General features: G+C 36.9%; 1 protein-coding gene across 2 annotated transcripts in view; it reads left to right on the top strand.

Annotated features, from left to right (window-relative positions):
* Smg1 (SMG1 nonsense mediated mRNA decay associated PI3K related kinase) overlaps positions 1-14,111 on the top strand; it is a 107,129-nt gene that overhangs the window by 36,542 nt on the left and 56,476 nt on the right. For both annotated transcript variants that reach the window (XM_021167438.1, XM_021167439.1), the window contains 12 exons: positions 467-592; positions 996-1,068; positions 1,936-2,033; positions 4,290-4,463; positions 6,389-6,613; positions 7,288-7,389; positions 8,707-8,976; positions 11,574-11,704; positions 11,812-11,973; positions 12,535-12,653; positions 13,097-13,184; positions 13,271-13,372. In XM_021167438.1, coding sequence (XP_021023097.1) covers positions 467-592; positions 996-1,068; positions 1,936-2,033; positions 4,290-4,463; positions 6,389-6,613; positions 7,288-7,389; positions 8,707-8,976; positions 11,574-11,704; positions 11,812-11,973; positions 12,535-12,653; positions 13,097-13,184; positions 13,271-13,372 — 1,670 coding nt within the window. The remainder of the gene's footprint in view (positions 1-466; positions 593-995; positions 1,069-1,935; positions 2,034-4,289; positions 4,464-6,388; positions 6,614-7,287; positions 7,390-8,706; positions 8,977-11,573; positions 11,705-11,811; positions 11,974-12,534; positions 12,654-13,096; positions 13,185-13,270; positions 13,373-14,111) is intronic.

Genomic DNA, 14,111 nt, shown 5'->3' with positions numbered 1-14,111 from the left:
TTTTTTAGGGGTGTGTTGGTGGGTTTAATTATGTATTCCTGTCTGGTATGGAGCTTTCTGTGTAGACAAGAATAGTCTTAAACTGTCAAGAGTTCATGTGCCACCATGTCTAGTTATATCTTACTTTTATACTTTCAATTCAGTCATAGCTATAGTTACTTATGAATAACATATAGAGTTGTTTAGCACTAAAGTTAGTTGATAGGATAGGTATAGTGTTAATAGCCATTATAATAGAGAGCAGTGTTGGTTTTCAGCCTAATATAATGAATGAACTTTTACTTAAAAAAATTAAAGCAGGAGAATTTTATTTTAAAATACTAAGCTTGAAGTATTTAGATAAAAGTGGTGGAATTTTACACTCTCTAGTTTTATGTTTTATTGGCATCATAATAAGTTGTGAAGCAAATCTTTATATTTTCTTTATACTTAGTCAAATGTTTATGATCTTAACTTTGTCTTTCAGCTTGTGATGACCAGCCTACAATCCATCCTTGAAAATGTGGATACACCAGAATTACTTTGCAAATGTGTTAAGTGCATTCTTTTGGTGGCTCGATGCTACCCTCATATTTTCAGCACTAATTTTAGGGTGAGTTTCTCATACTCTCTGGTGTTATGGTTGTGTAAAGTGGGACATCGAATGGAAAACAAGCTCCCGATCCTTCAAATATATGCTCAGTGATGTTTTGGGGGCAAAGGAGTTGATTGGTCTGCTATCCAAACAGTGGTGATGATGATGACAATGGTGATTATGTTACTTGTATAAGACATGACTGCAGTTTTCTTTCTGACATTAATACTTTCAGTATAGAAGGGAAGATTTTCCTCAGTGTCATGACTAACAGTTCTTTTATTTTGTCTCTGTAGCTCACAGGTAAATTGAACAGCCTTTTCTAGGGCCTTTTAATGTGATGTGATCTCACTGATGAAATAGCAATGAAACCTTAAAATGACTGGCCTCCTGTCTTTTTTTTTTTTTTTTCTCCATCAAGGATACAGTTGATATATTAGTTGGATGGCACATAGATCATACTCAGAAACCCTCCCTCACACAGCAGGTGTCTGGTAAGTGTGTTAGCTTGTGTTAGTTCTTGTGCGTACTGTGAAAAGAAGAGTTGGTCTGATCTAGAAAAAAGGGTTGCTTTCAGAAGGTATATTAGCTATTAGATTCTATCTATCTATCTATATCTATATCTATATCTATATCTCATCACTTGATCGCTCTTGATCTTTTCAAAGCATACTTATGCAATAAATACTAGTTAGGAAAAAATACAGATCACAGTGTAGTGCCTGTGAGAATTTAAATACTGTATATCAGGTCATCTGTAGTATGTTTAGCAGGATAAAGTCAAGAGATTGGAATACTCTGAAAATTAGAAGATAAGATTCTGGTCATAGGTTATTTTAATTGTTGTTTTTCTGGTCATTTTAAATAAACCATAAATATTTGGAAGATTGTCATAAATAATAGAGAACAAATGATAACTGAGTTAATCTGTACACACCGGCATATTCCACATGGTACAGTTTCTCCCCCTCTCTGCATATTTGGTGTAGTAACTTTTGCAAAGAATATATGCCAGTGAGAGCAGATGGTGTCATTCTTGATGTGAAGCTAAATACACATCTTTGACAATTAGTTCTGACCCTGAAATAGAAAGCTAGGTTGATAGTACATGGTGGCACTCACACACACACACACAGTAGATATTAAAGTAGGTAAAAATATCACGCAAGATTTACATGCTGATTTCTGTTATATTAAAAGAGGCTTGAATAATTACTAGCATGCTTTTAGTGGGAGTCCTACTATTATGATACAGGTCATGCTTTAATGATCAAGTATCTTGATCATTTTTAATTTTGGTATCTCCCCCCCCACCCCCCCCCTTTTTTTTTAAACCTCAAAATTTCTTCTCTGATGTCAAGGGTGGTTGCAGAGTTTGGAGCCATTTTGGGTAGCTGACCTTGCATTTTCTACCACTCTTCTTGGTCAATTTTTAGAAGACATGGAGGCATATGCTGAGGTAAGTTGTAGAAAGCCAATTCTAAGTGATTCTTAAAGTGTTTATAATAAAGAGCCAGGCAGTGGTGGCACATGCCTGTAATCCCAGCACTCCGGAGGCAGAGGCAGGCAGATTTCTGAGTTCAAGGCCAGCCTGGTCTACAGAGTGAGTTCCAAGACAGCTAGAGCTACACAGAGAAACCCGTCTTGGGGGTGGGGTGTGTGTGTGGGGAGTGTTAATAAAGAAAATTCAAAGATTTTAAACAGAAGTAGATTTCTTTTAAAAATAATTAAGACTGACCTTTAACTAGAACTTACAAGATCATTGAGGTTAGATTTTATTTTATTTATTTATTTTTGATATTTTCAAGTTAACGAGGAAAAAAGGTTTCTAGGTTGATATGTAAAGTTTGAATATTCTTAATAGCAGATGTTTTTCTTGAAGGCAAATCCCATAGTTCCTACTTTGTTTCTGTTGGTTGTTGTTACCAACAGCAGATGCTATTCAGAAATAAAAACTGCCCCTAAAGATGCTACCGTAGGTTATTCAGAGACTGTCATATCATGCTGTCCAGGGCAAAATTGGGTTTATTGCACTGGAGCTTGTGCAATTACTGTCTGTGACTGTGACAGCTTTCAGGGTTCTCCCTATAACCGTTGCCCTTGCTCTGGCCTTACTGCTGTGGCTTAAGCCTTTATTGTCTCGTATGGGAGTACCATAATTTCTTAAGTGTTAAAGGCTGTCTGAAATACTAAGTTTGCTTTAGTTCTTTGCTGCTTCTAGTTAAAGTTCATTATTCTACCATTTTTATCACTGGAGTGTTTGCTCTTTTCAGGGAAAATAAATATTATACTTTGATTCCTTGGGACATACAGGATGCAGGTCATCTCATCTTTCTATCTCACCCCCCTACTCACTTATACAGATGATTATTAGTCTTTGAAAAGGTACCTGTTCTTACAAGTTTAGACAGTTAGGTAGTTTTAATATCCCCCTCCCTCCCTTCTTCCCTCCCTCTGTGTTCATTCGTTTTTTTCCTTTCCTTTCCTTTCCTTTCCTTTCCTTTCCTTTCCTTTCCTTTCCTTTCCTTTCCTTTCCTTTCCTTTCCTTTTCTTTTCTTTTCTTTTCTTTTCTTTTCTTTTCTCTTTTCTCTTCTTTTCTTTTTTCTCTTTTCTCTCTTCTCTTCTCTTCTGTTTTCTTCTCTTCTCTTTTCTTTTCTTTTCTTTTCTTTTCTTCCTTTTTCTTTTTTTTTCTTTTCTTTCTGTGCATAACCTTACCTGGTTATGTAGACCAGTATGGTCTTGAACTCACAGAGATCCTGCTGCCTCCCATATATTGAATTAAAGGTGTGTGCCACTCTGACTCCTTTCCATTTTTATTTGATACTTAATTATCTGTAGAAATATGTTGATTCTAACACCCAGTTTTAATCATTTTCTCTGGGTATATTTTATACTTGCAACTAGATTATACGTTTGTAGAGTAGTTCCTTCAATTTCTAACCTCATTCCTTTGGAGTACATGCTATTATATTCTTAATATTTTGGTCAAAGATTACATAGAATGAGAATTTAGTAGACAACAGTTGTAGGAATGGTAAAACTTTACTCCATTTGTACTTATACAATAATATATGCATAAAGGTTTGGTCTTTTCCCAACTCCTCTCTGCATCAGTGGAGATCATTTTCATAATTTTATCTGGTTCTGTAAGGAATGATTTAGAGAACTTTAGGCATATGCAATTTGGCATTTCCTCTTTTAGGCTAAAATTTCTCTTAATTGGTAACAGTCTTTCTAGGGCTTGGTGTGGTTGAACACATCTTTAATCCCAGCACTTGGGAGGCGGAATTGGGTGAATCTCTGTGTGTTGGAATTCAGCCTGATCTCCATATTGATTTTTAGGACAGCAAGGGCTACTTACACTGTTTTAAAAGGGGGAAAAACAAACAAATAAACCTGCCAGCATTAACTGACTAAAGAATTGAGATACTTACAGGATAAGTCTCAGCTACTCCAGAGGCTGAGATTAAGAGGTCGATTCGGCCCATAAGTCTTGGCAACATAGTAAGACTCTTATCTCCAAATGAATAAAGTGTTAGGGGTATCTGGGAATAGATTATAAAGAAATAGTGACGGGAGTAAAGTTTACTGTTGAGTGCTTACCTATTATATGCAAGAGGTTGTGCTTGATTCCTGATTGATTACCAGTATATAACGATAAAGCCACAGCAAATCTTATACTACTTCAGTAAGAATGTTGTGTATTCACATCTAGGACCTCAGCCATGTGGCCTCCGGGGAGTCAGTGGATGAAGATGTTCCTCCTCCATCAGTGTCATTACCAAAGCTGGCAGCACTTCTCCGTGTGTTCAGTACTGTGGTGAGGAGCATTGGGGAGCGCTTTAGCCCAATTCGGGGTCCACCAATTACAGAGGCATATGTAACAGATGTAAGTGTCTTTTAAAATCCAGGTTGAATTGTGAGGGCCTCCTCTACCCATTGAACTATATTGAACTTTATTTGCTTAACATGTTAAATGTGTTTGTTCAACCTACCCTTTGCTCAGGAAAGTAGGGAAGCCTGCTTATCAACCACCGTCCTTGAACTCTCACCTCACCAAGAGAGGGCCATCTTGATTTCTTACGTACCCTTGAAATTTCCTTACGGAGTTCCTTCATAGATCCATGTATTCTTATGTTTTTTTGTAGTACTGAGGATTGAACTTAGTACCTTGCACAGGCTCTATCCTTGCCTGCACTTCATAAAGCATTGAGATTTTTCCTCAACCTGCACTTACTTACTATTTTAACATCTATTTTTAAAACTTTAAAAAATAAATATTACCTTTTCTTTAAAAATTGATTCTCCTTGCTTGGCATGGTGGTGAATGCCTTTAATCCCAGCACTATGAAGATAGAGGTATGCAGATCTCTGAGTTTGAGACCAGTTTGGTTCACAGAGTGAGTTCTAGGACAACAAGAACTATGTGGAGAAACCCTGTCTCAAACAACAAATAAACAAATAAGTTGAGGATCCTTTTAGTTTCAACACAATAAGAATCATATACTATAAAATGTTAGAAGTCATATTATTGGGTTGAATGTGTAGTTTGTGGTTAGAGCTTTTGCCTTTCACGGAAGTCCTGAATGTCATCCCCACTTCTGCAGTGAAAACAAACTGGTCATTTTCTTTGAGCATGAGGGTGAAACTCAGGAGTCACATGTTTATGTATTTTTTGATGTAAAGAGACACTCTTTAAAAATATCAACCTAAAGCCAGGTATGAGAAGTGACCAGACCACAGCACTTGAGTGATCAGTGTACAGTGTAGTCTAGCAGAGAAAACTGGACCATGATCACTGCTGTGGAGGGAGGAGGGAGATGTGTTAGTGGCAGCCAAGGAAGACAGTCTACATGACTGAAACGTGAAAGTTAACTCAATTGGAAAACAAAAGGAAAGAAACATAAGCCTTCTCAGAATAGTTATATTTTGAATATGTTATGAAGGTCTTCAATTTTGGCTTTTGTGAATAGCATTAAGGAAACTTCTTTACAGGTTTTAAAGACAACTGGGTATTATTGATTGATTGTTATAGATCTGTGATACTTTGTAGCATGGAGTTTTCCATTTTTCAAAAACCTCATTTACTAGAAATGTAGTACACAAATACTACTAACAGTTCTAGTGATTTATGTGTGTTGGAAATTACTTGTGTCTTATGGTCCTTAATAGGATTGTGCATATCTGGAGTTCTTATTTTGAGAAAGAACTTCCAGGGTTCAGTTGTAGAACACTTGGCTATCATGATCACTGATACACAAACTTTAATATTAGTTTAAAAGCAGTTTTAGTATTTACTTTGAAAAGATTATTAAAAATAGAAGATCTGTGTTTAAGCAAGTGTGAGTAGGACATTCCTAAGTATGCTCCGTTGTGATGTGTATCACAGTGATAAAGATACTGAGCTTTTTATCTAGCCTTGGAATAATTACAGGAGTAGAAGAAGCGTGTAATTGAACTCAAGGGCGACAAACTTCATTTCTTGTCATGATAGGAACTTGGAATATGTTTTAGTCAAGTTTTTTCTTTTTCTTTTCTTTTAAATTGTATTAAAGATGCCTATGTTAGCTACTAAGAATTAGGGACTCAGCTGTGAACTGTGGTGGTGCACATCTGTAAAGACAGCCTGGATTATGGATTATTCTTTTTGCCTCATCTCAGTCAAAAACAACCAACCAACCAACCCCCCCCCCCCAAAACCTCAAACAAGACTGTTAACAAGATATTTTTGAGTTGAAACTGCATTAAATAGAAAATAGTGGTGTAGAGAAGCCTGTGAATGTTTAAAAAGGTGCTTGTTTTCCCCATTTGCAGGTTCTATACAGAGTAATGAGATGCGTGACGGCTGCAAACCAAGTGTTTTTTTCTGAGGCTGTGTTGACAGCTGCTAATGAGTGTGTTGGTGTTTTGCTCGGCAGCTTGGATCCTAGCATGACTATACATTGTGACATGGTCATTACATATGGATTAGACCAACTGGAGAATTGCCAGACTTGTGGTACCGATTATATCATCTCAGTCTTGAATTTGCTCACATTGGTATGTGAATTACTGTTTTTGTTGTTTTTAAATTGTTTGTGTCTTCAAGTTGATGTGAAAGAAAGAGCTTTGCTTCTTGTGTTTTAAGTAAGGGCTTGCATTTTAAAGAATCCTTTGATAATTTTCATTTTTCTAGTCCAGTGTGGTTTTCTTCCTAGTATTAATTCGCATTTAGTGTCTGGTAGCTCACTTTAGTCTAACTTATCTAACTTTGTATTTATGACATGTCCCCATTTTCCTGAGACTCAGTAGTGCTCTTGATATGTACCTTATGGTAGAATGTATTTGACTATATTTAAAGACCTGCTTATATTTGATTTCTTAGAAAAAAACTTACATGATTTCTCTTTAATTTCTCTTTACTTTATTAGCTATATAGCCGCTCTCTTTGAAATCTAATAGAATAGTGAGTCTTTATACTGAGTACTCAGTTCCTGTAATTAGAAACACATGGCCTGTCTTCTTCACTGGAGGCCGCTGGCTGTCTCTTGCGGGAACACTGTCCAATTTCAGAGTTGTAAAGGTCTCCAGATCCTTTGCTCTCTCCCTAGTTTCCCCTTTTTAAAGAATTGCCAACTTTAATTGACACTTTTTTCACTTGTAATGTACATCTAAGGCTCTTTGTTGCCTCTTTGTAACTTAAGTAAGCTTATTTTAAAATTTTGTTCATTTAGATTGTTGAGCAGATAAATACAAAACTCCCATCGTCCTTTGTAGAAAAGCTTTTTATACCATCATCTAAACTACTATTTCTACGATACCACAAAGAAAAAGAGGTAAGTAACACATTGATAACAGCAAGTGGATTTTTTTTTTGACATTGAACTTTTGCTGCTTAGTAGACTATGTCACTGTGAAATAATACTTGATGCTGAATATAAACTGATTACAATGAATACTTTTGGTTAATACTTATTATCATACTAAGTACTGGCATGACTGATAAATTCTTACAAAGGCAAATCGAGTGACAATCTTGGAATTTTGGTTTCTTTTTAAAAAAACATAGAAACATTATAAGAATGTACTTTCATTTTAATCCTAGGTATGGGGCTGCTTCAGATTGTCCATAGCAGCTGACTATGATTTGTCTTGTGCTCTATCAGTGGCATGATTTTGCCAGCTTCAGATACTTTCTGCCATCGTGTAACATTTGGAATTCTGTGGACTTTTCATAGGATATATAAATGCTAGGGCTCTGAGAGGTGGGGTGAGTTGTTGGTTTGTTGTTGGTGGTCATGAACAAAGAAGAAATAGTAAGAAGAAATTAGATATCCTGGCTGCAGATCAAACTTGCCCTAAGGAACCTGACATCTCGAATGAGCAGAAAGTAGTCTTAAGGATAATGATGTCGTCTTTATGACACCTGACTTTATTCAGGAATCTCTTTCCTTTCCTCTCTATCTTTTTCTCCTCTTTTTTTTTTTTTTTCTTTTTAAAGATTTACTTATTTATTATACTTGAGTGTCTTCAGACACACCAGACGAGGGCGTCAAATCTCATTACAGATGGTTGTGAACCACAATGTGGTCGCTGGGATTTGAACTCAGGACCTTCAGAAGAGCAGTCAGTGCTCTTAACCACTGACCCATCTCTCCAGCCCCCTTTGCTCCTCTTTTATCTAGTGTTAGGATATAGTTAGTGGAGACGGATGGAAGAAAGAAGAACCCACAGAGTTGCTAAATCCAGCAATAGATGACGAGTCAGATATATTCAGAAGTATCGCATATATTAAAAATAAAATTACTAGTTACTAATAAGCTGGCACTCCAAATGGACTATAGATCTCAGTAGATGGGGGAGCTTAAGCTGCTGTTTATATATGTGTGGGCATTGACTTTAAAACAAGATAAGATTCATCAATGCTCCTGAAAATCTCATATTAGCAGCGTTTGAGAGCATTCTTTATTTATAATAAATTCATAGAGCTTTGTTTAAAAAAAGTAACCTACATACAGGTTCCTTAAAATTGGTCTTCTGAAGTGAACCGTTTGGGTGTTATGGACCATGTCTAAATCTTGAAGGGTTATCTCCCCAGCGTGCTGCATGCATATAGTGATTTTTAACCAGTTCCCTGAATTTTTCTTTTGTAGGTTGTTGCTGTAGCTCATGCTGTTTATCAAGCAGTGCTCAGCTTGAAGAATATTCCTGTTCTGGAGACTGCCTATAAATTAATTTTGGGAGAAATGACTTGTGCACTAAACAATCTGCTACACAGTCTCCAGCTTCCTGATGCCTGTTCTGATATTAAACATGAGGCTTTTCAGAATCATGTGTTCAACATTGACAATGCCAACTTTGTAGTTATATTTGATCTCAGTGCACTGACTACAATTGGAAATGCCAAAAACTCATTAATTGGGGTAAGTCTTTAATTTTATAGACTTTGTTATTATGTTATTATTTATTTATGTATTATTTATGTATTTTGTATTATTTCTGGTTTTGAGACAGAGTTCTGTTGTATGGCCCAGGTGGGCCTTGAGCTCACTATGTTCTTGGCTTTAGCATTCTGAGTCCTAGGATTACTGACATATACCACCATTCCTGGCCATAAGTCTATCCATGCATGGTTAACCTCTCTACCCTTCCATACCCCATTTACTTCTTTTTCCTCTTCTTTGTAATAGAGTTCTATGTAGACTAGGCTTACCCTAGGTGCTGAGATTATAGGCACGCATCACCATGTTCATTTATAACTTCATATATTTTGTGTGTTGGTGGTAGGGTGGGACAGGGACAGAGTTCAACATTCAATGCCTTCTTTAATTGCTCTCCATCTTATTTTTTGAGATAGGGTCTCTCATTGAACCTGGAGATCACTGATTGAGCTAGCCTGTTTTTGTCTTGTGAGTGCTTGGATTACAGATGTTTGCCTAGTTTATGTGGTGCTGGTTGTCCTTTACCCACTGAACCATCTTCTTAGCTCGGGTTTTGTTTGTTTGTTTGTTTTGTTTTGTTTTGTTTTGTTTTTCTTTTTGAAAGAAGAGTCGCCCTTTTCTAACTTCAAAAAAGGACCTGGAGAGATGATGGCTCAGCTAATGAGAGCAAGTAATGTTCTGTTCTTGCAGAAGACCCAGGTTTGGTTCCCAGCACCCTGTCAGGCTGCTCACGACAGCCTGGAAGTCCAGAGTCCAAGCCTAGCACATGCACTAACTCATCTTCCTCTGTGCTCCCCCTCCCCCCACAAAGTAATAATAACAAATGGGGAGAAAAATCAGCCAGATGCAGTATATGCCTACAGTTGAGTACCCAGAAAGTGAAAACAGGGGGATTACAGGTTCCAGCCTGCCTGTGTTTAGAGACCAGTCTACACAGTGAGACTCTGTCAAAAAAAAAAAAGAAAAGAAAATTCTTTACCTCTTCCTGGGGATATATAGAATTAATAGTTGCTAAAGAGAGAGAGAGAGACTTTGTGTATGTATGCCTCTGGTAATGATGTAGCTTATTTTTCTCTAAACTATACTACTAAATTTGTTGAGTCTCAAAACCAAACAACCAAAAGGGACACACAGTTGAAGTGAAGAGCTTGAGAAGAAAAGGATTACTGCAAGGGAATAAGAGGGTGATGGAGGAGGGGATATGGGATCAGAATACATTTTGTGCGCGTATGAAAATGTCCTAACGAAGTCATCAACATACACGAAACATGCCCAGTGTATAGGTGGGGAGGGAGAAGGCTGGGCATGTAACTAAGTGGCAGAGTGCTTGCCTTGAATTCAATCCCATCACACACACACACACACACACACACACACACACACACACACGGATACAAGAAACTTGATGTGGCATCATTTTTGATATTTCTTTTTATTTGAATTAGCTCTATAGCTCTGACTGACTGTGGCATCATTTTTGATATTTCTTTTTATTTGAATTAGCTCTATAGCTCTGACTGGTGAAAAAAAGGGACCTGCCCACCTTTTCCTTTGCCTCCCAAGTATTGGAATTACGCTGTCTGATTTTGGTTTTAGAACTACTGCACCTAGTTTATATATTTCTTCCTTCCATTGGACCATACAGAGGTGAAAACAATTTTAGTAGAGAGCAATGTTCTGTATTAAATGATAGTTTTGTGAGAAGGAAGAAAACTTGATGCTTGTGCCTGCTTTCTCCAGGCTGTGTGCTCAGAGTGCCTGCACTGTCCATAGATGCTCCTTCCTCCCTGCTCTTTCACCTTACCTTTGATATCTGTTGGAAACTTCCTTTCTTCTATATCTCTGTTTTATTTTTGAGAAATTCATGTTTTATATAGGTTGGAGAAGGTTTATTCTCTCCGATTTGTCAATGAATGTAGCAGTTAGTCAGATGGAGCATTGTGTCCTAGAGGAAAAGAGATGGGTGGAAAAGGCTCAGGGAGGCGGGATTGCTAGCTTTGTCATTGAACAAGATACCTTGCCATTTGCAATGTGCTGATGGTTGAGGAAATACAGGCTCTATGGTATCAAAAAGTACAAAGGGCTTTGCTTAAACTAGACATCGGCTAACTGATCCTTTGCTCCAAACTTAGTTGTGTACCTGCTTCTTATTTGTGTTTTAAATAGCTTGATTGAGATATACTTCACATAGCATACGATCCCTTCTTACGTTTTACTAGTGTTTACTGACTTGATGACACAGTGTGGTTGTGAACACTACCATGCTGTACTCCTTTCGTAAAGAAAGCTGTATTAGAAGCAGCTTGTTATGGCATTCCTTGTTTTGGCTGATGATGCCTCATGACAGTGGAATAGTTGAGGAGTTGCTGGGTTAAACAGAGATGCCACTTGGCTGCAAAACCTAACTTGAGAAACTATTTGGTGAGGACTCCAGCTTTGTGTATTAGATAATTTCCAAGTTTCATGCTATCACTTGTAGGTTTTCAGTGTCTAAGCACACTTGATTCCAAAAGCAGACTGTTCATCTATGCATGTGTGTGTCTTGGAGCCATAACTATACTTGGTTTTTAACTTGGCAGATGTGGGCACTGTCTCCAACTGTATTTGCACTGCTGAGTAAGAATCTGATGATTGTGCACAGTGACCTGGCTGTTCACTTCCCTGCCATTCAGTATGCGGTGCTCTACACCCTGTATTCCCATTGTACCAGGTACTGTGCTCACAGGTCCTCAGAATTAAAAAAAAAAATGTTTTGTTTCTTGACCTTGCTGACTTTTTGACGACAGCTGAAAAGATGGACTCTGCTTTGCTTTTCAGGCATGATCACTTCATATCCAGTAGTCTTAGCTCTTCATCCCCTTCCTTATTTGATGGTGCGGTGATTAGTACTGTAACTACAGCCACGAAGAAACATTTCTCAATTATATTAAATCTTTTGGGAATATTGCTAAAGAAAGATAATCTTAACCAGGACACAAGGTACCTAAGTAATTTTTAAAAATAATATTTAACTCCTAAGTTTATTAATTTATTGTAATTTGAGGCTAAGAAATGTAGTTTATAGTTTCACTGTGAAGCATCTGACTTGATTCTGTTAATTGATTTCTGTGTATCCTGCAGGGCTGTACGTTGGTGAGCTTTTCCAGTGACTGCTGCTTTTCAGACACAATATCATGATACAGAAACAGAATTCTTTAGACTTTGCTTTTTATTTACAGACTAAGTTACTTATTAATTTTATATGTTTTTTTGTATCTCTCTATGTGTAAGTGAGTGCAGTGCTCTTGGAGGCTTGTAGTGTTGGATTCCCCTGTAGCTGGAGTAGCAGTGTTGTGAGCTGGCTTATGTGGGTGCTGGAAACTTGAAAGGGCAGTGGCCACTGAGCAGCCTCTCCAGATCCACTTTAAAAAAAAATTTTTTTTTTTTTTTACTATTATTACTACTTTTGTTGTTTGAAAAATAAAAAGAAACTGATAGAAGAGAGTGTCTTGTTGTTTTTGTTTTGTTTTAATGTAAAGCCAACTTTATTTTATGTTTCAGGAAATTGTTAATGACATGGGCTTTGGAAGTGGCTGTATTAATGAAGAAGTCTGAAACATATGCACCTTTATTCTCCCTTCCATCTTTTCATAAATTTTCCAAAGGCCTTTTAGCCAACAGTAAGAGACTTATGTTTTAATTTTGTTTACCTTTAAAATAATATTGGTTAGCGGAAGGTATTTCTAGTTAGATCAACACTTGAGGATGTGAAGATGCGTGGTCCCTACTGTAGTGCCATTCATAGTAGATTATATTTCATTCTTAGGATTTGTAAAATAATTGAATTGCCAGATTTTCAATCTTATATGTTAGCTTATCCCAAGAAGTTGAAAATTTTTTCTTAGAATAAGGTTTACACGAGGGATGTTCAACTTGATTTTGTTGAGTACTAATTTCCTAGGTATTACTGTCAGAAAGGATTCCAGGCAAGAGTAGGGCATAGTCCATAGTTGGTGATGTCTGTTTGATGAGTGAGTGGGTGAATGAATGATTGGGTTCAATAGATACATACACTTTTGAGTGTGTGGTGTCACTGAAAGTAACTTTTCCTTTTTAATAATAGCTCTTGTTGAAGATGTGAATATCTGCTTGCAAGCATGTAGCAGTCTCCATGCTTTGTCCTCTTCCTTGCCAGATGATCTGCTACAAAGGTACGGAGGAGAGACCACATCTTTGACTCTGACTACACTGTATGTGGGAATACTACCACACCTCCTTTATCTGTTATTTTTCATAGGTGTGTTGATGTCTGCCGTGTTCAGCTTGTCCATAGTGGAACTCGTATTCGACAGGCCTTTGGGAAGCTGTTGAAGTCAATTCCTTTAGATGTTGTACTAAGGTATAACTATTTTAGCTCATTATATTTTACCACTTTGTAATTCTCTACCATAGCAAAAGATAAATCACTATATTACTGCATTAATTTTATAGGCTACATGGTACTTAGTTATCAAAGAAATGTCTGAGAATAATTTTGGAGACCTAGAAGAAAAAAAAAATTTTTTTAAAGATTTATTTATTGATTATATGTAAGTACACTGTAGCTGTCTTCAGACACTCCAGAAGAGGGCGCCAGATCTTGTTACGGATGGTTGTGAGCCACCATGTGGTTGCTGGGATTTGAACTCTGGACCTTCGAAAGAGCAGTCGGGTGCTCTTACCAACTGAGCCATCTCACCAGCCCAGAAAAATTTTTATTTTTATGATTTTCATCATCTTACAATTGGTGGAGAATAATTTATGTAGTACCAAAATGTATTTCTTAGTAGTTTAGATTCTCTTCCCTTTTTTTTTTTCCACCCCTTCCCCCGGACTCCCCCTTTGGTTTGGTTTTCCAAGACAGGGTTTCATAGATTATTATTATTATTATTATTATTATTATTATTATTAATTATTTATTTATTTTTGTTTTGTGTCTGAATGTTTTGCTTGTGTATACATCTCTGTACCACCAAGTGTGTGCCTGCTGTGTCTATTGAGATCAGGACAAAGGTGTTGAATCCCTTGGAACTTGAATCACAATTTGTTGTTGTTGTTTCTTTTTTTCTTTTTTTCTTTTTTTTTTTGGTTTTTCGAGA

The sequence above is a fragment of the Mus caroli genome, chromosome 7 (genome assembly GCF_900094665.2).
Source record: "Mus caroli chromosome 7, CAROLI_EIJ_v1.1, whole genome shotgun sequence".
Classification (NCBI taxonomy): Eukaryota; Metazoa; Chordata; class Mammalia; order Rodentia; family Muridae; genus Mus; species Mus caroli.
This window is presented reverse-complemented; position numbering and strand designations above follow the sequence as displayed.